Source organism: Macadamia integrifolia, chromosome 10 (assembly GCF_013358625.1).
Source record: "Macadamia integrifolia cultivar HAES 741 chromosome 10, SCU_Mint_v3, whole genome shotgun sequence".
Lineage (NCBI taxonomy): Eukaryota > Viridiplantae > Streptophyta > Magnoliopsida > Proteales > Proteaceae > Macadamia > Macadamia integrifolia.
The window spans coordinates 30,119,852-30,143,814 of record NC_056566.1 but is presented as its reverse complement, the minus strand read 5'-3'; the positions used below and the strand labels follow the sequence as shown (position 1 = coordinate 30,143,814).

General features: G+C 38.8%; 2 protein-coding genes across 2 annotated transcripts; both read right to left on the bottom strand.

Moving 5' to 3' along the window:
* Positions 1-235: 235 nt before the first annotated feature.
* Positions 236-8,645, bottom strand: LOC122092420 (protein STRUBBELIG-RECEPTOR FAMILY 5-like). The gene is made up of 14 exons (XM_042662737.1): positions 7,877-8,645; positions 7,127-7,541; positions 6,325-6,994; positions 5,856-5,896; positions 5,385-5,453; positions 4,475-4,575; positions 4,215-4,293; positions 2,967-3,065; positions 2,691-2,759; positions 2,520-2,569; positions 2,327-2,408; positions 1,822-1,916; positions 796-1,027; positions 236-691 (listed from the first exon to the last, which is right to left on the bottom strand). The coding sequence occupies exons 1-13, from the start codon at positions 8,308-8,310 to the stop codon at positions 892-894; spliced, it is 2,340 nt and encodes a 779-aa protein (XP_042518671.1). The 5' UTR covers positions 8,311-8,645; the 3' UTR covers positions 236-691; positions 796-891.
* Positions 8,646-11,292: 2,647 nt separating this feature from the next.
* Positions 11,293-19,343, bottom strand: LOC122091358 (phytochrome B). Its single transcript, XM_042661245.1, has 4 exons — positions 17,040-19,343; positions 15,572-16,379; positions 13,736-14,029; positions 11,293-12,177 (listed from the first exon to the last, which is right to left on the bottom strand). Exons 1-4 carry the CDS (start codon positions 19,099-19,101, stop codon positions 11,958-11,960), a joined length of 3,384 nt encoding a protein of 1,127 aa, XP_042517179.1. The 5' UTR covers positions 19,102-19,343; the 3' UTR covers positions 11,293-11,957.
* Between the last annotated feature and the right edge of the window lie 4,620 nt (positions 19,344-23,963).

Here is a 23,963-nt window from a genome sequence, read left to right as displayed (position 1 = left end):
TCGAATGACCCTTGTTTTTCTAACAATTACACCATGAATTGATTTTTCAAACAAATTTTCAACCATTATAACTGCATATGAAGGGATTAGATTGATCTAAAGTTTATACAAACTAAGCAAATGTGCCTAACACCTATAAAATTTACCCAACTTCAAATGTAACATGACTTGAGTTTCATAATGTATTTTAGACCCAAAATCTATTCCAAGAATGCATACCAAACACAATATAAAGTTCGCGAAATCCACCAAGTTCATTAATTCTTGTGAACAATTTAAAAAGTACATCAGCAACAACTCAGCGGTTGGTTATTAAAACATGGCTAACAACGACAACCTGGGCCGGTTATAGATAAAAAGATTAATTTGTCACTCTATTTATACACTTGCCACTTCGACACAAAGTACAGAAATGACTCAGAAAAAAAAGTTACAGAAAGTCTTGTACACCATTTTAAATGACAAATGGTTAATAGGCTAAAACACAATCACATGAATTGAAGTATGAACACTGGCTCTTCTGCCTGTTGGCTTCAGATCGTACAGATCAGGAACACTCACATTAATCACCAACATCAAAATTATGCCTGCTTATCCCACTGCTATTAACACATCCTGAAGCCATATTCCTTTTCCCCTCCCTTCGCTACCTTGTCCAGGGTTGATGGTGAACCAGGGTCAAACCAACCACCTAGGGTTGAAAAAGAGAATAGAGAGTATATGCTTCAGCTATAGGATTACCTGAAAGACACCTTGACTGTTCTTGAAGTTATGGAGCAATCTACACATACTTACAATTGATACTTCTGCTGGAAACACCAAAAACATAAGCGAAAGCACAGAAGATATGCCATAACTCATTTTAACTTGGGATATGTCTATATGCACCCTTCAATCTTTGGGTGGCGCTTTTGGTGTGGCATCCCCAGGCGTTGCACGATTCAACTGGGATTGAATGGAATATTGCCTCTGCAGATCTTTAAGCGTTTCTAACAGCTCTTGAAATGTGGGTCGACAATGTGGATCACTGTTTTGTCCAATTGAAAGTCAAAAACAAAACCCTAGCTTGAAATTAGGAAATTATTGAATGTTATATGTATTTCATACCCAAATGCATGATAGAGACCAAGAGCCCTGCTACTGTTGTAAATAATTATGTGCATGTTCTCATTACACAAAAGAACATATATATGAACATTTAAACTACTGAGTACAGAAACAATGACTACCCATGGTTTTAAATATTGGCATTGGTTTTGTGAAATGTTGGCCCGGCATTGGTTTGGAGACAAGATCCTGGTCTCCTGGATCAGCATGGTGTGTCCAATCCAGTCTCTGATCCCTAGATTTAATTTCTTGTAACTGCCTATACCTCAAGTATGACAGACATCAGAAATTTTGGTACTGTGTATCAAGTGGGTCACTGGGGAAGTCACAATCCCAAACCTGAGCATATGACCTAGCAATCTGATCTACAGAGTTTTGGTCACTTTTAATCATAATTTCCCCATTGAACCTTTCGCAATAGGTGAACATCAACGGATGTCAGGCTCAACAAGGATTAGTTACAAGCCTACGAAGGAAGGGGCGAACATCCAACAGTAGCGAAAAACACACTGAACCGGGGGGTAGGGGGGAACATGTATGGTGACTGAACTCAGGTCAGAAACATGGACCTCTTGAACCAACCTCTGCTTTATAGATGACAATAAAGCATGGGATGACTGATAAACGTTCTTACAATGGAAGTTTTGTCCTGGTGGTGGAGAAATTTTAAAATCAGAACATAAGAATGGTTAAAAAGCAGGATAGGACATGTACCTATGCCAGCAGCTCTCAATTATAGATGTCCACTGTGGATCCAAACCTTTCGGGATCTCTAGTCGTTGATTCATGAACCCAACAGCACCAATGACCTACAGAAACCAGTCAAAAACCATTGAAATTAACATATTTATGCCAAAGCGTGCAACGGACTCTGAATATTCTTTCTTTTTTGGTTTTCAAATGATGTCAAAGAAGTTAAAGTTATAAAAAGGGCCATTACCCAGTGCTTTTCCAGCCTATGTGGGATCCTAGGAGGGTTGAGTTTGGAGTTGGCCTAACGTTAAGCATTTTTGTGCAAAGAGGCTAACCTCAAGACTTGAACCCGGGCATTTGGCCTGGCAGCCCCGAAACTTTTACCATTGCTCTAAGCAATGGCCCCTCAAAGAAGCTAAAGTTATGCTACAAGAATAATACCTATGAAACAATTTTTTAATTTTATTTTTAACATAAGAGCCAGTTCAATGGAATACTAGTATGATCACATGTTGTATAAGAATACCTGCATTGAGTTAAGATTTTCCCAGGGGATCTTCTCAGTGACAAGCTCCCAGAGTATCACCCCAAAGCTGTACACGTCGGACCTTAAAGATTTCATGTGGCCAAATAGTATCTTTAGTTCTAAAATTTGAGAATGAAATCCTAAACCAAAAGAATCAAATACCAGTAACAAAGCTAAAAGGATTTGGACCTACTTCTCATCTGTAGACTCATTTCGAAGAACTTCAGGGGCCATCCATTGTGGCTACAGAAACAAGATAATTGAAAAAGTACTTTTGGTTATAAAGCCCCACATCAGAATATTTTGACCATGAAAGAGAAAGAAATATGAAAGATATGAGTGTCAACAGTTCTATATTTTATACCGTTCCTTTCCCAGTCTTGGTTGTCAGGTAAGTTTCATGTTTTAGACGTGAGAGACCAAAGTCACCAACCTAATAGCAAGAACACAGAAACGTTGATTTTCTCTGTTGACTAAATCAAATGTCCCTTTGCCAGGGGGAAAAAAAAAGAAGAAAAAGGGGGGGGGGGGTGTGGGGGAAGCTGACAATCTTAAAGAGAAAACAGAGGCAAAAGAAAAGGGCAAGAAGCCGAGAAGAGAGTCATTTACGGACAACATTATTACAGAAGTAAAACATTACCTTCGCTGTCCAATTCCTATCAACCAGAAGATTTGATGACTTCAAATCTCGATGGATTATAGGTGGGTTGCAGTGATGAAGATAATTCATGCCTCGTGCCTGTAGAACAGATTAATTGAGAAATAATGCATGTCAGTAGTGTGAGACGGAATTTAGCCAGACTGCATACAACAACAACAACAATTTAGCCAGACTACATAGTTAGGTGAAAAGAGAATTATGGCACTAGAAATTTTTATAGTCTGATCAGTAAAAAGAAATCTACAAGCAAATCCTCATAGCACTACACAAAGAGCAAATTTTTATGCTCTGATCAGTATGGGAAAGCACCAACTAGGATCGATTTGACAAGTGCAACCATTGTACTAAAGAAATCTAATGGATGAGGATCATGCATTATGGAAGAATACTTGCTGGCCTATTTATCAAAATCATAAAACTACAGAAGGCTATTCTAATATTCTATAAGAAACAAAAATCTTATCACATAAAGCCAACTGATGAGAAGAATGTTTCCCAACCTTTTCTTGTGTGTGCCATGTATTACAGTTAAATACTTGTATATGGGATATGGCGAATTGGATATAATATTTCAGGTCTGGCGCAGTATGATTTATTTGAACTCGTAAAACATCAATAAAATGAATCAGTAATAACTTAGGAAAAAAAGATAAGTAGACACATCAAGCCATAGAAGTGCCTTTTTTGGAAGTATGCCTTGCACCAAAATTTTGTGCACAAAGTAGGCCCAACCTCCTCAATCAATATGTCAAATCTCAGACCAAAAGGGTCTGCCAAGTGAAGGAAATAAAGCTTCAAGAAGTAGTTGAAAAGTAAAATAAGAACAGTTAAACAGCTGGCTTCATAATGGTTCAATACACGGTGGGCTACATGGCTGAGTTGGAGGCTTGGAGCACAAATTGGACGTGCAGCTGATCCAGGGAGTTATCCTCTGTCAGATTGGGGGGGGGGGGGGAGATGTGCACATTGCCCCAAGGCCTTACATCAGGCTACTATTGCACTGGTCTAGCCACATGAACATTGTGATACTTTTCCTATATAAATAAATATATGATGTAAGCATTACAGACAAGATAATAAATAAAACATATACTACTAGCATAAGATCTCATAACTGGGGTCGTACCATACACGAATATTGTAAAGTTACACATACTAGTATACTACTACCCTTTCATCTCAGTGAAATAATAATCATTTATGAAAAATGTAGCCAATAATACTCACAATATCCAAAGCCATGTGAACACGCCGTCTCCAGTCCAGTTTAGTTGTGTTCCGCTGTAGCAACCGAAACAAGCTTCCGCTGCATTAAAATTAAAAAGAAGTAAGCCCAAGATGTATAATAATGTAAATATAATTTTATATATACTGAATAGAAGTACATAGATGAGATGATAATTCCAGAACAGTAATGTAACACAGGCATAACATAGGAATTTGCTCCCGATCTGAAGTTTTCAAAGGGAGAGAGAGAGAGAATGAACCGTGGGAGGAACTCTGTAACAATGCAAAGACGCTGAGGAGAAGTAACTGCACCCATAAAGAGTAGCACATTTGGATGTCGGAGCCTCTTCATAAGTGACACCTTCAACAATGAAAAGTAATCTTTTCAGAACAAATTAGCAGGCCCACATTTTAATAATAAGATCCAAAGAAAAGCAGACCACATAGACACTTTCACTGAAGATATATTTTAATTAGGGCAACCTACACCTAAATAAAAATATAGTTCAATACCCTTAGACAGTTTGGATATGGAAAATTCTCAAGGCATCACATGTAAGACTTTGAAGTAGAAAACTACCAGATAGAGCCATAGAGGTATTTCACAATCATGTGAAGAGAAACAAAATTATTAAGATGGGAAAGAGTGACTTGAGATAATATATATCTGGGTTGAATGTGGTCGACATGACCTTTACAAGAGAGGTCCATTAGAAGTTGGTCTCAGTGAAGAAGGAAGCTGAGTAAGTATGCCCTCTGCCAGGATAGGTATATTTCAAAACAAATGGAAGGAAAAGGTAGAAAACACACACACACACATTTATACTTGGGCCTTCTATTTTTTACTCATAAAGAAATGAATGCTCATTTTAAAGATCTATTTTTCACTCATAAAAAAATGAATGCTTATTTTAAAGATCTACCTTTTACTCTGAAAAAATGAATGCTCGTTTTAAAGAATAAAACATTCTCAACAATCCTTAACAGTTAAAAAGAGAACTTAAGGAAATTATTTGAATGAGATATAGTTTCCAAGTGGACTAGATTTGTCTAAAAGTGTATTAAGTTTTAAAGCAGGTCCAGTAGAATGAAAATTGTAAAGAAAATAATGATTGATTAAACAAATATACAGCATGGGAAAAAGAATGGGAAATTTAACTAGAAAACAACCTCTTGTCTGAAGGAAAGTATTACTTCTTCCGAATACTCTTGCTTGGAGAACACTTTGACTGCAACATCCTGCACACCACGCACACACACAAAGGAAATCATTGATATCAACAAAAAAAGACTGAGAATCTGCCACTATTTTTTCACCATTAATCAAGAATAGGATAGATGTGATTATAAAAGGTATTCCCACCCACAGAACTATCATAAAATAAGAAGACAATTGCAAATCCCTAGTACACATCCCATGCCTGTACATTGGCAAGTCACTGGATTTTAACTAGCAAATTTACCAATGTTCTACACGTCATTCATTATAAAATAACATGAAAGATGCCATATCCAGGAAGGAAGAACCAGATGCCACCTACCCCCAAAATATTTTAGTCCTGGCTAAAGGACAGAGATGTTGCTTCTCTTATTAATGAGGTTAAACAAGGAAAAGAAAAAGGGGAGGGGGGGTTAACATACCGAGCCATACCAAAGGCCATGATATACAGTTCCACAAGAACCTGCAAAAAAAAAAAAAAAAAAACCTTCTCAGAAGAGCATCTAAGCATGGAGAAGCATCACAAGATTGCAATTATTCCATATGTCAAAGTTTTTCATAATTCAGTAGGCCCTTGAATTCTTTTCCTTGCACTATATTTACTAAGAGTGGATTGTGGAGTGGAAAATCAAATACATGATTGAACATGTAAAATAATACTAGTATCTTGGATCTAGAAGCATCAAAATTATCAGAAATTTCAAATAGATGAAAATATAACAGAAAACCATGTAAGTGAAAATACAGAGAGAACATAAAATTCCAAGATGAAAGAACTTCAAAAGAAAGCCAATTATTCTATTACCAGCTCAAACTGAGAGGAATGTAAAGCTGTGAGGTTTTGCCAAAATTCCAAAGAAAATAATATATCATTCGCAGAAAAATGACTACCTTGCCCAATCGGTTCTCCAATTGTTAAGTCCTCCCACAAGATTTCATAATCCAAGCAGTCAGAATCCATATCCAATTTATGAACAGCACTACCACTGGTACTTCCACTGCTACTCACACTACTTGTGCTGTTGACATTAAATGAGGAGGACCAGGACCCAGAAGCCTCATTATTGGGCCGGTTACTTTCACCACCTCGGCTTTCAGGCTTCATGCCTGAATCAGTTTTCTTCTGATGACCAAATTCATTTTCTTGATCATGATTCAACCAAGGCCAGACAAAACGTGTAGTCCTTGCCTCCGGCACATCCCGCTCATTCCCCTTCCAAGGCCAAGATATCCCCTTTTTATTGATCCATGCTTCTGCCTTTGCAGTAATGATCTTCTGGATCCCAGACTTTCCCACACCTTCGGCACCAGAATCTTTTGAGGATTTTCCTGGGGATTTTTCATCCACAGCACCCTGCAAAAACACACCAAAGGGAGACGGCGGTATGTCTTCTCTAGGTGTGCTGGCTCCACTGGAAGTAGCATCCTCTCTATGGTCAGAGAAAACCGCATCTGAGAAACCATTATCAGAATATTGACTATCTCCGCTCCCACTTTCACGCTCCATACTGTTCTCGCCAGTCCGCATTCTTGACTTGACTTTGTTAGTCACTTTAGAAGCCTGTTTTGGTAGTTCTAACAATCAAGAGAGGCCATACTAAAAAAAAGCACAAAACAATGACCATTATCTTGCTCTTGGTGCATAAAGCAAGTCTGGAGAGTAGATTTTTAAAAAGTAACAAAAATTTCTCACCAGATTTGATATTTTTGAGGCAATTGCAACTTGCAGAGGTTGGTGAGAATCTAAAGTTGGTTTCATAGCTGTGGTAATCCTTGACCGAGAAAAGCCGGAATCAGCTTCCGAAGGCTTTGTAACAGAGTATGGGCGCTGCATTTCTTGAAAGGGCCGTGAATCGTTCGAAACACAAACAATCCCTACCAAAGTACCATCATCATCATAGAATGGAGTGTTGGTAACGATGGCTAGAAAACGCTCCCCCAGTTTATTCTTTACAGGGAATTGGCCAGTCCAGCTCTCTCCCATGGTTATACGGTTTATCATATTACTCGCTACGTCAAAGTCATGGGCATCTGTAAGGAGCTCAATCATATCCCGACCAAGAGCTTCTGAAGCAGGATAACCATAAACGTGTTCAGCTGTTCGATTCCTGCCAAAGGCAACATTACCAAATGGTTAAAGATAAAGAGGAAAGAACGTGTCTTTCTATGGCATACACGCAGGAGACAACCAGACTCTATTGAACACCCATTGATCAAAGTTCCTTTATGATTGTTAGTAGTTAAGAAAACCCATCAACAAACCCCCAAAACGAGACTCCCACAACCCACACACAGGCATTACAGAGAGAGAGAGAGAAAGAGAAGCACACCAATTCAATTATAGCTCTCAGAAAGCATTGCCAATTGCCATATAAGCAGAGAAGGAAATGGGAAAATGAAAGGTGTAACAAAAGAGTGGAATTAGAAGAGAAAGAGAGGTTACCAGTAAATTATGCGGCCATTGAGGTCAAGTATATGAACTGACTGACCCATAGACTGCAAAATATTAAGGTACTGTTTATCCGTAAAATTAACGGCTGCAGGGCCAGCTGGTCTCGGACTGGGAGCATCACGGCTGCTGCTCTCCCTTTGTAACGGGGACGACTGTCTTGAAGACGGTAAGCTTTGCTTCAAGGAGGCAGCAGCTCCCTCGAGCCCACCACCAGTTTTCCTCCTCGGAACGCCCATTCTCGATCTCTCTGGCGATACCGAATGCGAACGCTGATGCCCGTGGAACGATTTGCCATCGCTGCCAGTGCCAGAACCGGTGCCGCCACTGGTATGCAACAACTTCGACATCTCTTGTTTGAGGTGAGCGTGGCCGGCTTCGAGCTCTTGGATCTTCTTCAGCAGCTCCTCAGCTGGAGGGGTGTCCATTAGGGCGATTCAACAATACCCAATGGATTTTCTTTCCTGCTTCTAGCGAGAAATTACTACCCAACCAAACCGACCAAACCGATGAAGGAATACGAGATGATGAATAGATTCATGAATGGGTAGTTGGGTACCCTTCTCTCTCTCTCTCTCTCTCCCCGTCTCTGTTTATCCTTCTGGGTTTGCTTGCTGAAATGGATTTGGTTTGGGGATAAACATAGACGAGACTCGAAGAGTGCTTTCCCTTCTTTCTTCTACTTTTGGTGATTTGGCTTTCTTTTTGTTTTTTAAGAGTTTTCACTTCCTTTTTGAGACGATTGGTTTCTTATGCGGTCCCTTCATGTTCTCTCTCTCTCTCTCTCCCTCTCGTCTATCTCCTGCTGAAGCTGGCTGTTTCCCAACCAGAAGTTATTTATAATTTCTGAATTGGAACACTTGCTCAGTTGCTTGTCTCGTTTCCACCACACAGTACACATAGAACTCTTCCCCTCTGCGCTTCTCCACCTTGTCGCTTTACAAGAAGAGGGGACCCAATAGATACTGTAAGCTAACACTGGTTGGTCTAGATTCCACAAGTTTATGGAAGAATGAAGATTGAAAAGGAGAAGCCTTTTTTAGCCATTTACTGCTTTTACAGCAATTCATTCACACAGTGACCTGTGATCACCGTTAAGCCATGTCTTTCTTCAGTTGTTCTCGTGACGACAAAATGGCTCAAATCAAAGCCAAAGGTGAGAAGGGTTATTTTTCTTTATCCACCCAGAAAAGAGACATCATCTGAAAGCTGCCCCTGAAGTTTAATAGTAAAGCTATTTAAAGATGGTTTTCCTCTTGGGTTAAGTTTTCCTCTTTTCCTCTCCCAGCTTTTCGGATTTTGGTGGGACTTATGACTTTCTAAGACAATATTCTCAGACTAAAACACCAACTTTTAATTTCTGACAGAATTTACAGAACATTGATTTTAATGGGGCAGTTTTGTTTCCAACAGAGTTCATTCAAAATGGGCATTAATGGGATTGAAATGGAATACCTTCCGACTAGTAAGGAGAGTAATAATATGCGAGGCCGATTCTTATCGGTATTGATAGAGATCGATATTGATTCTTGAATCCTCATCGATCCTGTATCACCGCTACTTCACTGATAAAAAGGTAAATAAAAAGCTGATTTTTATTGAAGACGGGTAAATCTTTTCGAACTCAGTCCAATACAGGCTGATCTGGATTGATATAGGCTGCGTTTGGTAGTGATTCAACTCCAGTAACGATGTTTCGTGTTAAAAATAGAACTTTTAATTTTTGTGTCAAAATACCATTTTAAAACAATAAAATTGGTGTTTGGTGAACTTGTTCAAGAACTATTACCTCTCTTCTTTGGTGTGTATATATATATATATATATATATATATTTTTTCACAAAAATGATTTTGGCTGCATTTGGTCATTTATGGAACTTGTTTCTATCTAAAAAAATTTGTAAAATACAAAAACCAAAAAAAGATCAATAATCATTTATGTGTTTTGGTCAAAAATAATTTTCAATTATTTTTGCACTGAACTTTAATGAACATGTGCTTAAAGGTTCATTATAGAGGGGTAAAATAGTCATTTGTTTTGTAATTAGAAATCTAAGCCTCTTACCCCCTCTTCTTCAATCCAAAGTAGAGAAAGAGAGTTATAAGAAATATGGGTGAAGGGAATCTCTTCACCCATTTATTTAAAAACTATTTTGCATATAGATATGTCAAACTATTTATAAAAAAAAAAACACTTTTGTCAAGTAGTTACCAAACCATTTTCATGTTTTGATAAAAAATGGTTTTCATTAATGAATTTTGTTAAATAGATAAAAATAGAAAAGAAAAATTATGCCAAAGAGGGCCTGCCCACCTTTTTGTCTTTGGAATGCAATCGTTGTCCACCTTTTTGTATTTGGAATGCAATCTAAATGATAGAACAAAGTTTCGTCGCTCCATCATTTTGCTTTTTTTGACATTTTTTTTTTCCTTTTCATTCCGAAAAAATTGAAAAACACCAAATTGACACCATACGCTTTATTCCCTTTTATGTTCCTATATAACGAGAACCGTTTTTTTGGATGATTACCAAACACAGCCATAATCCTTGCTTTGGGATTTATTCTTCTCCTAAGCTAACATCATGCAATTTCCACCAGAAAAAAAAAAAAAGCTAACAGGAAACAAGATGGCAAGGGTTTTTTTTTCAACGAGGGAAGAGAGAAGATGACACATACTACTGGCATCTTGGCAGCGTGCCCAGCCATCTTTCTCTCTCTCTCCCCTACGCAACCCCTCCCTCTTCCCACAACATCCCGTCCAGTGGCCTCCCTATCTCCCTGGTGGAAACAGATCCTCTCCAGCACCAGCCTGGGGATGCTGGAGAGGCACCAATGAAGGTTTTGAGTCTCTCTCCTGATTTCTCTTTTCTATTTTCTCTCCTGTTTGGCATCTCTCTCACCCCCTATTCCCATAGTTGTAAATTTTTTTCAAGAAGCTTCATCTTTCCAATGTATTGTCTTTTTTATTTTTTTTCCAAAGAAAATTTCCATGAAACTTTCAATGCTTTATTTTGCCACTTATCAAATGAAATCTTTGAGTGTACAATAATTATATCAGCCCCTTCCGACCCGCCATGTGGCAATTTTTTTATGTGCAACCTAAAGAATCTAGGCCCATTTCTTTTTTATAAGCAAATTTAAGTATCTGAGTTACAGACTTGCTCCCCTTTCAAGAAACAAATTGCCACACAAGCCTCTGAAGCTCAAACTTGGCTAGGTGCTGGTCTATACTTGTTTATTTGGTTTTCCAATTCCCATAATATGCAAAGAAGATATGTAAGACCATTGAAGCACTTCTATGAATATGGTTAAAAAATATGACAAATTCATACCATAAAAAAAATTGATAAATTAAACCACAGGCTGTCAAGCTGCAAAATATTAATACAAAATAAAGAAAACAAACTATAAACAATTTCTCACAGATCAGATTTTCAGATGATTCAAATGTTACATAAATATTGACAAGGAAGTCGGGCAAGTACAATAGGTTTTATAGACAAAGGGCACAACAAGGCCTTGGAGGTATCAGGTAATGATCCTAGAAGCTGTAGAAAATCCATTGCATAATACATATTGTTGAAATAAACAAAAAACATCATACAAGATCTGATATACAAGGTTAACATATAAGGAATGATACCACCGCATCAATTCCAAACTCGATACCCATAGATGGTAATACCACATAAGCCCCCACACAGCAACCACAAAATTATTATAGCATCCCATTTGGGACTTGCAGATGAATGACATCACAAAATCGGATTTGCATTAGACGCTGGCACAACCCCTATCAGTGTTATCCTAGCTTCGTGCTCAGACAAGAGAGTAACAACTACTTGTACAACAGTAGGTTTCCGCTTCTCTCCACACCACAGACCAGTAAAGTGAATTAGAATATCCAATGTAGCTCTTTTCGAGCATCTTTACTACTACATACTCATCAGCCAATGCAAGATTGTACTTAGCAACCTTGTGAGCCAGGGATGATGCAGCCTCGAAATTGCAGAAACATGGCAGCAGGCCGAGTGAGAAATTAACCAAGTCCAGCCAGTCAGGATGCGAAGAAACTACTCTTCCGTCTTGGAACCACTCCGAGGCGTGGGAAGTTCGAGGATTATGAGGAAGTAACATCTTTCAGACTCCCTGATATATTGGACTTGACCATTCATTAGCTTTAGAATCTTCCTGCACATGCTCAGGCCCAAACCTTCCTGGGTTACCCACCGGCTGCTATGGAACATATCTTGGACAAGTTCTGGAGGAAGGCCTTCCCCTGGGCACAAAATCCTACAACAGAGAGAAGATATTAAGAAAGAGAATTGAACCCAGAGAGGGGGCTTCATAAAATTTATTACTTCATCTGCCTCCCACTTTCCAAGAATAAGAAAGTATCACCTATGAACATCATGAATGGTTATTCTTTCTTTTGATTAATATTTTCACCATAAAGACAGAAAGGCGAAAGAATAAACAGGAAGTAAAATGGATTAATGCTGCTTTATTGTCTCACATTAATAGAACCACTGATGCAGTTGTAATACAGTATTTTCCAAGAAAAAAGTGAAAGAAGACCTGTTCCTGTGAGGGCAAGACGAACAGATTCTGTTAATAGTTGTGTTTTGAACTAATTTCTGGTTCAGCTATCCGAGGGGACCATTTGGGTCTTTCTTTATGGCTTCCGGATCCAGACTATCCTGATTTTCAGGAATCTAATCTTCAGCAACTAGTGGGGCCCAGTTTGAAGAAAGTTTGCAGCTTGCGATTCTAGAGTTACTGAATTTCAGAAACCTGATCACTATGCACAGTCGTGGACTAGTTTTAGGATTTTGTTTCTTTATTTTATTACTTCTTGGTTGATTGGACAGGTTGGGAAACAGGAAATGTGATAAGACTCGGTTTCCATTTTCATGTTAGTTTCAAACTCCATCTCAGCCCACGCAAGAAGGAGATTTCTTCCTTTATTTAGTTTCCTTTCTAAAGTCAGTTTCCTTGGTTGTTTAGGATGTTCTGTCTGAATAGGATCCTCCCACATTTCGTTTCGAGGCTTTGGAAAACCGAAATGTTTTGCCGAAACTTGCCAAAATCTTGCGAAAGCTCAAACCATGGTTTGCTTTCCTCTAATTCACCATGCAAAGAATTTCTCAGCTTGTACCCAAAATATAAAAATAAAATACAAATTATAGGGCAAGATTTCAAACATCCAGTATAAGCAATAGCATCAAGAAGTACCTGAGAGTCCCTTAGGATAACATAAAATAAAATTAAGAATTTACTCTAGATACCAACAGAAAGCTTGATTTCTGGTCTTTATAATTCAAGAAATCTTAAAGACAAAGATTCCTTGGAGATCCTAATTAGTAACAATTGTTAAAGAGTTCTTTCTTTATGACACTTACTCATAGATCTGTTTACAAACAAATGGATTGCATACATGCCATCTTCAAATAACATATATGTAGACATAAAGCTCATATACTAGAATACACGGAAAAGTTCTTACAGCAGTGAAGACTAAGAACAAATTAGTATAGATTTCAAGCCAATTCAAACAGGTAATTAGCACGGCCAGGAATCTAACTCCCAAGAAGCCAAGACATAAACCATTCAAAATCAAATCTTAAAAGAGCCAGAAGTACAGTACTGGGACTAATCTCAATGAGTTTAGCATCGAATGAAGAGTCCTGAGGGAGGGGGGAGGGAAGGACTTGGAATTTTTTGGTAATTCAGCTTTGTCTAGTCACCAAAATCCATTGAAGTTGTCATACTTTCAAAAAATTAAACAAAAGGCGAGCAATCATCAATTGTTACTTGAGCATGAAATAGAGAAGTACTAAGGCTAACTGACCTGAACTCAAGATGCACAAGCTCTATTCCATCTGAGATCTGCCTCAAACTAGGACGGACTTGAATTTCTACCCAACTTTCTGGAGACGGCGCATACCGCACCATATTCAACAAGAAATCAGCCAAGAATTGTTGGATTCTTATTTGATCACCATAAACAGCCAGTGTCTTGACTTCCTCTGGGATGTCCCGGATCAACTGTAAACCTCTCTCCCTCAGCAGGATCATTACTTGGCTAACAACAGCATTTATAATACTCCCAAGTAAAAATTCAGCCTTGTCAAGCTCCAAGGAACTGTTACCAGGAGGAGGAGGAAACTTCAGTCATGGGACTTGAAAACTACAAGAATCTTTCAAGCCCAAACAATAGTATAGATTGTAATGGCACATCCATAAGGACAGTAAACCAGACTCTGCATCAACACCAGTCATATGACATCAACTGGATAAAAAAGAACCACTCAAATTAAAACTAAAGCATCTGATATTTTGTTCTCACTTTGAGATCTTCAATTCTGTGGTATTTCCTCCATCAGATCCCTCTTGGCAAGATCAACATATGAGCCAGATACATTAAAGACATGCATGCCATTAGGCCATTAGTAGCAAAGATGCATTTGTACCTAGTAGATTTTGTCAAATTCCAAACGTTTATCCTTACAAGGTCTGAACCCTAGGTTATATCTCAGTAATTCAGCAGAGGATCAGAAGCAGAATATGGAACTGGAATTGGGAGAAAGTTGGAATAACAACAGATGCACATAAAATTTTGAAAAGCAGAGGTATGGACCAATGTGTTAGGAACACCAGAAGTGTGATGCCCCAACGATGTGAGGCTTAAGCATTGTGGTCCCTTGCGCTTTCTTAAGAGAGATTGAATTTATAACAGTGATGATGTCAAATTTAAAAAATAAAATAATCACGTATAAAGTTCTATTTTTGAGTTTGGTACTAAGTTGGAGTATCATCAGATATTTTTCCAAAGGTTTTTGTACTTCTGTTTTATTGTTATTGATTTGATCTTTATGCTCAAATTCCTTTGAAGGTCTGGTGCTTCAATGTGCTATGACTGAGTCCTAGATTGCTTAGAGATCAAGGTAAGCAATTATATTCTTCTTTTCTTCTTTTTGTTGTTAATAATTTTAATGTCTGGTTCTACTGGAGAACCATATCTCACAAACACACCTGACCTTTCCCTTGTAACCTAAAGAGGATTTAAGTCCTTCGGTGAGGCTGACGCTGTTTTGTGAGTGGAAGCATGATTCAATTGCTCCTTCTTTTAGATACACCAGAAAAAAGTGGCATTAACCCAAGAAAGGATGAAAGGTGTCTACTGTGTATTTTATGCATAGTTTTCAAAAATAAAAACTGGATCAACAAACCATGCTTCTTACCAAAGGATAAAAATATAAATAAATGTATACAGTTTACTTTCAAAACATAATAATAAAGAATAAAACCACGCACTGGGTACATTCTTTTTTTTCAAAACATAATAATAAAGAATAAAACCACTGAACCGAACCGGCATTTCTCGGAAAAATTGGACAATTGACTGCCCAGTTTTACCTTGTTTTTGAACAGGGCAGTCCTCAGTGGGGACAGGGCACAAAAATGGGCAGTGGTGGTTTGCCAGTATGACTGCTGGTTCGGACCAGTTATCAAAAATATGATTTTATGCATAAAAAAGGTAGGTGCAAATTGTTAGTTCACTCCTCTTAATCCATAATTAACTCAGAGATTAGAATTCATAAACTGAGTCAAGTTATGGTATGAAGCACATTTTCATCATAAATGAACCCACAACCAAATCAAATAAACTAAAGAGGGAACTCACCCATCTTCAATGCTTTCCAGATCGACATCCTTAATTATCTTCAGCATCTGCTTCTCACAAGCAGCACTTGTCTCCAGAAACTGCTTCTGATCCTCAGTTAAGTCAGTAGCCTCCAACAGTGAATTAGTAAACTGTATCCCACTTAGAGGATTCTTTATTTCCTGGCAAATGTAGGCCAACTCTTTCATCCTTGCAAAGCATTTCTTCTCTTGATGCCTCTGCACTTCCAGAGCTTGCTGCAGTTCTGGGCTTGCAATCTGCAAGAAACAGAATGCACCAATAATCTTGCCTTCCATATTAACCCTCTTATTCGCCGTCAAGAGAGCCTGCACATATTTACTACTTCGATCAAAGAAGGCAAACGGAAACTTGTCTGTATCTTTCCCTTCAATTGCATTGTGCAGCACAATCATAAATTTTGTCATAGCATCTGGGCCCTTAAGCCGACAGCAACTGCCAAAAACCTCCCCCACCAACATCTTCCCAATGATGTCCCCTCTTCCCCACCCAGTAAGCTTTTCCATGGCTGTGTTCCATTCTGAACAACAGGTATTATCATCTGATGCAAATATAGGTGGTATCAGGGGATTTGGGCTTTGTACAATAGCCTTGTAATCACCCTGTATATGGATGAACTTGTCCATTACCACTTTCTGATCAGTGACATCCTGACCAACGAAGCAAACCCCAATAATGTTACCCATGTAATCCTTGCTAGAGCAGGCATTGACAACTACAAAGACAGCCTTTTTAAGCTGTTGTGAGCCAAATGTCCTGAGCTTTATTTCTATATTTTTATCTTCTTCACCTGCACAAATCTGATTTATATGATTGAAACTCAACATGGCAGATTAACTTTAGGTTAAAAATAATGTCTTCCATTACTTAAATGGAATAACTACAAATATCCACTACTGTTGAGCAACCATTACAATGATTTTTAAAAAATCCAACCAGGAGAGAGAGAGAAAGAACTAAATATTGCTGAAAGAAAGCACATTTCGTCAATCAAATAAAAAGACATAAGAGAGCATATTGGTCCTTGGAAAAAATAACATGCATTGGGTATGTTTGGGATAGTACAATACGGAATTCAGCTGACAAGACGAGAAAGAAATCAAGTTATGAGAAGCAAAAAAAGGATGAAAACATAAGTAAAAATTCTATTCAAACGTACCTATACCCATATAGAGATATATGAGAAAGTATGGGAGATATCACAAGTTATCCAGTTCTCCCGGTTCAATAATGATACTTATAATGCCTTGGGTTAAACAAACCAAATTATAAAATAAGCTCAACAAACACATTATTTGGTTCAAAATCTCAGGAACTAAAACCACCAACAACGATTGATATAAGAGAACATATTCATCAAAACACGTGTTTGGTTCCCGGAACAAAAATATTCTCTGGTTAAATATCTTGAGTTAACAGCACCAACAATTATTTGTGCAAGAGAATTTACCTCGTAAAGCATGAAATAGCAGCTTGTCAGCAACCTCTGCAGATTCTTTATGAACAAGGTCCTGAACCAGTGACTTTCCCACAGCTTCCTCAACTGAGAGACCTGTAAGCTCTGCAACCTTTGCATTCCATCCATTTATACAGCCATGGGAGTCCACAGCAAAAATAGGAGCAGTTGCAGTCTCTATCAGCCTAACCATCTCTCTAGCAACTGAACTAAGCTCATCCACCCCCTGCAATTCCAATTCCCCAAGCTGGGTATTGACCATGGCCTTAGAACTGTGCCCCTCAGCATCTCTAAACGAGTCTCGCAGTATAAGCTGCAATGAGTGAATTGCATCCATCTCAGCATTCTCCCATGGCAAACTGCGGCTCTTAACCACTTCCAAGAACGCCTTAAATGAAGAGCGTGGATGCATCCTCTGTCCATCATCCTCATCCTCTGGGTGATGCTTTGCTCCTCCCCACTTAATTTCTTTGGCAGTATGGGAGCGAAACCAGAACAAGAAATCTTTAGAAGTGATATAAGCCACAGCCATTCCACAAACTGCATCACCAAGGGAGGCTGCCCCAGAGTATCCAGCATCAGCTAAGCTATCTGTGCTCAAACCTGTCGAGTCCCCATGATGAGCCAACAACCACTCTGCGATGTCCTTTATCTGGGCTTCAGTAGGGGTGACACCAAGTGGATAATACTTGCCATGGAAGTAGAGAGCAGCCCCATCGCACTTAACAAGATCCATGATGCTGGGGCTCTGGGTGACAATTCCAGAGGGAGAATCCCGGAGAAGCATGTCACACAAAAGAGTTTGGGTCCGCAAAACATGCTTTTCTGACAATTGAGATGCTAATTGCAATTCCATATTGAGTTGAAGCCCGAAGGCCTGCATAAGGAATTCACAGGCATAACGGAGGGGAAAAGGGATGCATCGAGCAGAAGTGTGGTGACACACAACAAGGCCCCAAAGCTTCATAGAGTTACGTCCCGAAGTACCCTCATCATCATTCCCATTGATAATTACTGCCAGTGCTAGTGAGGCGATCGACCCCATATTGGCCATGTACTGGGCATGGCACCCATGTGGGGCTCGGAGCGTTGAACCAACTAAGCACAGAGGCTGCATAAGGTCCTCATCCTGAATAACTTGAACAGGAGAGGCATGGCAGTCGACGATCATCCTGACCCGGTTTTGCTTGAACAAGAACCTCGAGGCCTGGGGGATGTCAGTAGCAGGATAGTGTAAACCGATATAAGGCTCCAAGTCCGGTCGCTTCCTCTCGGCCACAACCTCACCATGCTCGTCATCATGGAACTTATACACCATAACCCGGTCATAACCGGTGAGCTCCCGGACATGTTCAACCACAGTATCGCAAAGAAGCTTGATATCCCCACCGGGGAGTGACTGTAAACGGGAGATGGCACGAACGGCGAGCTTCTGCGACTGTACCGCACCAGCAATGGACAGAGCTGGGTCCTCAGTCCTCGCAGGCTCCAAGTCAATTACAATTCCCACATCAATCCTATGCAAAATGGCGTAGAAAGGTTTCCCAGAATTTTTGGAATGGATCCATAGAGGGTTTAATAACGTGATTTCCCTAGCACTGAAGGCCTTCTCAAGGAGAACAGCGCTGGATGGGGTGAAAAGCGTACGAACATCAGTACCAGCCGTGAGGGTCTCAGGTTTCTCAAGAGTGGGGACTGACTGCGGATTAAGGTCGAGCATTTCGGTAGCGTTTTCGCTGTAAGCAATGACCTTGAAGGTGGACTCATCGACGGCGATCATACAGCCGAAGGGCTGTATATGACCGCCCCTCTGAATTCTGGACAAGTAGGCAGTGATTTGCTGTTCGGGAACAGATTGTGTGGTGGTTTTAACGGATTGGGAGTAGTCGAAGGACTTACCGGACTCGCCGGACTGTTCGAAGACGGCATGGAGGCGGGCATCGACGGTGTACTGAGCAATGGCTTTGCTTACTGAGTCTCCATGGTGGGATCGGATGTTGCTTTCGCCTGAGGAATGGGTTTGGTGAGCATAAGTTGCTTTGCCACTAGAAGCCATACTGAACTAGTGGTGTCTCCTTCTCTGTTGCCGTTTCCGAAACTGGGGTGGAAGAAGACCTCCAATGGCTCAAATTCTCGAGCTTCTTTCTTCCTATCTCATCGAAATCGATAAGTAAAGGCTTGAGAAATGAGAATTGAAAAATTTTAAGCCTTTATGGATGGAGTTGCAGGCTTTACAGGAAAGGGGTTTCCATTCGTGGGTTCTCTTTATTCAGTATTAATTTGTTCTTAAACTTCTTCTTAACCAGTTGCTTATGGGTTGGCCGTTGCCATTCCGTCACAGCTTCCCTTTTTTTCACATTTTTCACATTTTCCAATTTTTTACTTTTTAAAATGATGGATTTTCCTTTCCTTTTGCTTCCTTTTTCTAGTTTCACTCTTCGCTCTTCAGTCATTGGTGGAAAATGGATTCAGGGAAAATCCAATTGGTGGAAAATGGATTCAGGAGAATCCTACTGCCTTCCGATTCGTTCATATGGGATACTATTACTGTTGAGGACCCGGGAGTGGGACCCAACTTTTATGTCCACGTGGAAATTAATGACTCGTTGTCAGAATTGGTGGATCCTAGGATATGGACATGGAGTAAAAAAATGGGAAAATGTTCTCTCACCCAACACTTTAGGGGAATCAATCGATCGATTTGGCCTAGTTTCAATTGGGGTTGAACCAGTTTTGGACTAGTAATAGGCCAAACCGAAAACAAACTATTAACCCAAAAGTCGGTTTTTTGTCTGACATTGGATCGATTTTTTATTGCACTTAACAGATTCTTCAACCAAAAAAAAAATATATATATATATATACTTAACAGGTTTTTATTGTGCCTTTTATTGAATTTTTCGAGTTTTATAGGTTTTTATCAATTTCGGTCTGGGCTTTATATCAGTTTCAATTGGTCTGGTTTGATTTTTTTTTTTTGTTATTTCATAAAACCCCAAGAAGCCAAACCGATAATGGTTGATTTGGTTCAGGATGAACCGTCAATTTCAATTGATACAACTGGTTTAGGCTGAGATTGACACCCCTACGTTGGGTTACACCAGCACCCTCTCTCTCTCTCAATCTCTCTTCTTTCATATAAAATGATGCTACTACCATATGAAGGAACCATTCTATTGCAATGAAGTGCATTATTGTATGCTGTTGGATCAGATATTAGTTTTTATTTATATAAATAAAAGACTAAGTGTTGATTTTTTTTTTTTTTTTTTGGGTAAGGGGTGGTAAAGGACTAGATCAATAATATAAGGGCTACCAAAGTTACCAATAACATATTGAAATCAAGGAGAGCAATAACCTATTTGTTATAGTTTGGTTTTCGTAGACCGGACATCTTAATGGTCCAATTTCAATTTGACTTGATATGTGAAGAAGAAAAAAGGTAAGAGAACTCTGTCTGAATGAATAGATGTTATGTAAGCCAATGAGAGATCGTGTGAAGGTATCTAAATAAGGCAATACGGTCTTTTCATACTCACCTATGTTTGTAAAGCCATGCAAACGGATAAGGTTTTTGTCTACATAAATAATAAAAACAAAAAACCAACCATTTTTCTTTGGTTAAAAAAAAAAATAAAAATCAACAGTTTGACACTCTTAAGCCCTAATATGGATACTTTCATTACAAAAGAAAATCCAAGGGGCAAAGGCGTCCTAATGATCATAAGATGGGAATAATTGGTGGGACCCATTAATAAAGTGGGGGATAGCTTTCGGAAGCAGCATCACATGAAGCGATTGTTTGATGGATCGATGATGGTCAAAAATATCCTTACGAAGGTACACCTCCACGTGCCTTCTTTTTTGCCCTTTTGGAGAAAGTTTGATTCTTTGAAAGCAGATGGTCGTAGAGTTGAGCCACGCATTTGCATTATACGTCAATACAGACAGAAGGGGCCCACAAAAATTGATCATTCGATGGAGACTCTTCGGTTGGGGCAATGAAAGTAGCTTGATGAAGGGGCCTACCAGTCCATCACCTGACCACGTGAAGGAAGGTTTGGCACTTTGGTCACAACCAGTCCATTACTACCTTCCCTGGTCTTTCTTTCTAGTCTATACCTACTTTTTCCTTGTTATCTCTCTAGTCCTATACTGGCGTGGGGTCCTGGACTGTACTATATACAAATTCTTGATTTAGACTTCTATATCTTTCATGTGACACATTTTATGAACAATCCCATGGGTCACTCTATAAAGTGGGTTCCTCCGAAACAATATTAGAGGATGTTGAAGGGTTCAATAAAAAAAATTCGATGGCATTAGGTGGAGAGAGTTCTTCACCAAGGGACCTAAACAAAATGATGTAGGACAATTATTCTTTACCAAGGGACCTAAACAAAATGATGTAGGACAACTATTCTTCACCAAGGGGACCTAAACAAAATGATGTAGGACAACTATTTAACTCCAACATCTTTAAGATTTCTAGTTGTTGAGGCCCTCAATTTACATATTTCGTTTGTTGTGGTTAGAGTTATAGGAATTCTAACATCAGCTATTCAACTTCATCCAATGATTCATTTGGTGTGCAAATCTCATTGGAGCTCCCATGGAAAGAGATGGACTATCCCTTTAAGATCTGATTTTGTTATTCTTGCTTGGTTTATCATTTTCTAAGATCCCAACTTTTTCTACTCCCTAGGGTATTAAAAATATGAATTGGATTGGGCAAATCAATCAAGCTGAATCTCAATTCTAATTTGAAATATCTATTTCGCTATTTCAGGAGTCTTATCCAAACGTCAGAATCTATGAGAGAGATTCTCTCTTCATCATGGGCGACAGAAAACTAGATTGAAAAAAAATAATGTTGGGTTCCTTTAATTTGTTTAAAAGACTTATATCAATAGACGACAGACCATAACTCTTTATATTTTGTATGGCAGAAGAGCAAGTGCTATAGAGAATTGCACGATGAGATGTGGTAAATTGGTATAGTAAATAGGAGGACAACGAGGTCATTTCATGTGATGAAGCCTCATTGGAAAAACAAGGATATACAATCTTAAGAAGCTCCTTTGGAAAGGAAGACTCCCAAAGACCCTAATGAGGGTAACCGACAACCCATTTTGAAATAGAGTGGGCGAAAACATTCTTAGATCTATGCACATAACGAAAACCACAAGACTCAAAGCAAAACCTTAGCTAGATATCTCACGCGATAATGAGTGTTTCAACCGACAACTGACATAGAGCACCATCTAAGCATCTAATCAATACGTAATAATTAAACTGAAAGCACCCTTTGGAAGACTAATTTCCAAAACCTTGAAAGGTAGCTTTGTGAATGAAGTAGATTTCGGGTTGCTAATTTGTTTATTGACTCCAATTTTGCCATATTTATATACTTAGCCCTAAATGTACATTTTTTTACGAGCCCTAAATCTACTGTGACATCTACCACAAAAAATGTAGGACCGAATTTCTCTACACCAATGGTAAGGAGAATATCCACATCTAAAGATATTTAACTCTTTAGATTAACATAAGAAAAAATATACCCGAGAGTTTAATGATGACACAAGAATCCAATCATAAGGTCATATCACCGGCGGAGAAAAGATTTCTTATTAATGTAAAATGTTATCTTGCTTGCTCCGTTACGCGTTTTACTGGGGCCGCGCACTCAACTTTTTCAGCCCTAGTGCTCCCACATCTTGGACAAAGCCCCAAGCTTAAAGGTCTCTTCATTAACTTTCATGACTACCGATTTGATCTCATAAAGAAAAATGTCTAAGGAATTTGATCAATTTTAAGACATAAAGCATTATATTTAAGTGTCATAATAAAGCCATTGAATTTTCGCCTTTGCTTTGGAAAATTTGAAAAGCAAAAGATGCCTTCTTGGCTTCTTTCATGTAGCATCAAGATAATTCAAGCACGGTAAGAGCTTGTCCAAAAGTTTCAGCTCAAACCAGGTAAGCAAAAGCATTGACAAATTTCTTTTTTTTTTTTTTTGGGTAATGAAAAGCATTGACAAATTCAGGACTAAGGAAAAGGGTGCATACTACCAATAGGGTATATCTAGTTACTATAGACATACATAGAAAGGTATATAATAGAGTTTGAATCGACACTTTGGCACATGATCATTTATTAGATATTTAATAGTTAGAATTACCACATCATCATTCTGTTAGTGTACAATGTCTTGTATTCCGTTGCAATCTAATCTAGGGAGTACTAGTGCAAGTCCCCCACACAGAACAACGGCCTTGCTTATTGAGGGCAATTTCAATAATCAGAATTACCACATTTTATTTGGGACTCATTTATTGAGGGCAATTTTGTACTTTCTGATATTAGGGTTTTTCGAGGTTTACTTCTTTAGTAAGTAATTCTGAGAGGTGTGAGGATGAACGTTGTAACCCTATTCCATTGATAGTGAAACAAGATCTCATCTCATCGAGGACATAGACAATTTTACCAAACCTCGTAAATCTGATGTATTGCTTCTTCTTGTTTCTCCATTACTTTCTGCATCATTTTTTTGGATTGCATTTCTACAAATTCCACTTGGAACAACTAACTGTGCAAATCAAGAACCCTCTCGCTATGAAGTATTGGTCAAAATAGGTAAACTAGTGATCTTCATGGAAACCTATGCCCAAACAAATGCTTCTCCCTTGCGAAGCTAAGTGGGTTGAGCAGAGTTGAACCTAGCTGGCCAATGATCTTTGTCCAGTATGGTTTTCAAAACCTTGATCTACGGATGACCAAGAATTGGGAAAGGTCAGTCTTTAGCCCAGCAGCACAGTCAAATCTGATAGGGGGACTGGTATTCTCCCCTTTCAAGGTTAATTGTTGTCTTGTAAAATGAAAAATCATTAACCATTTGTAATCAGTTGGCACCGA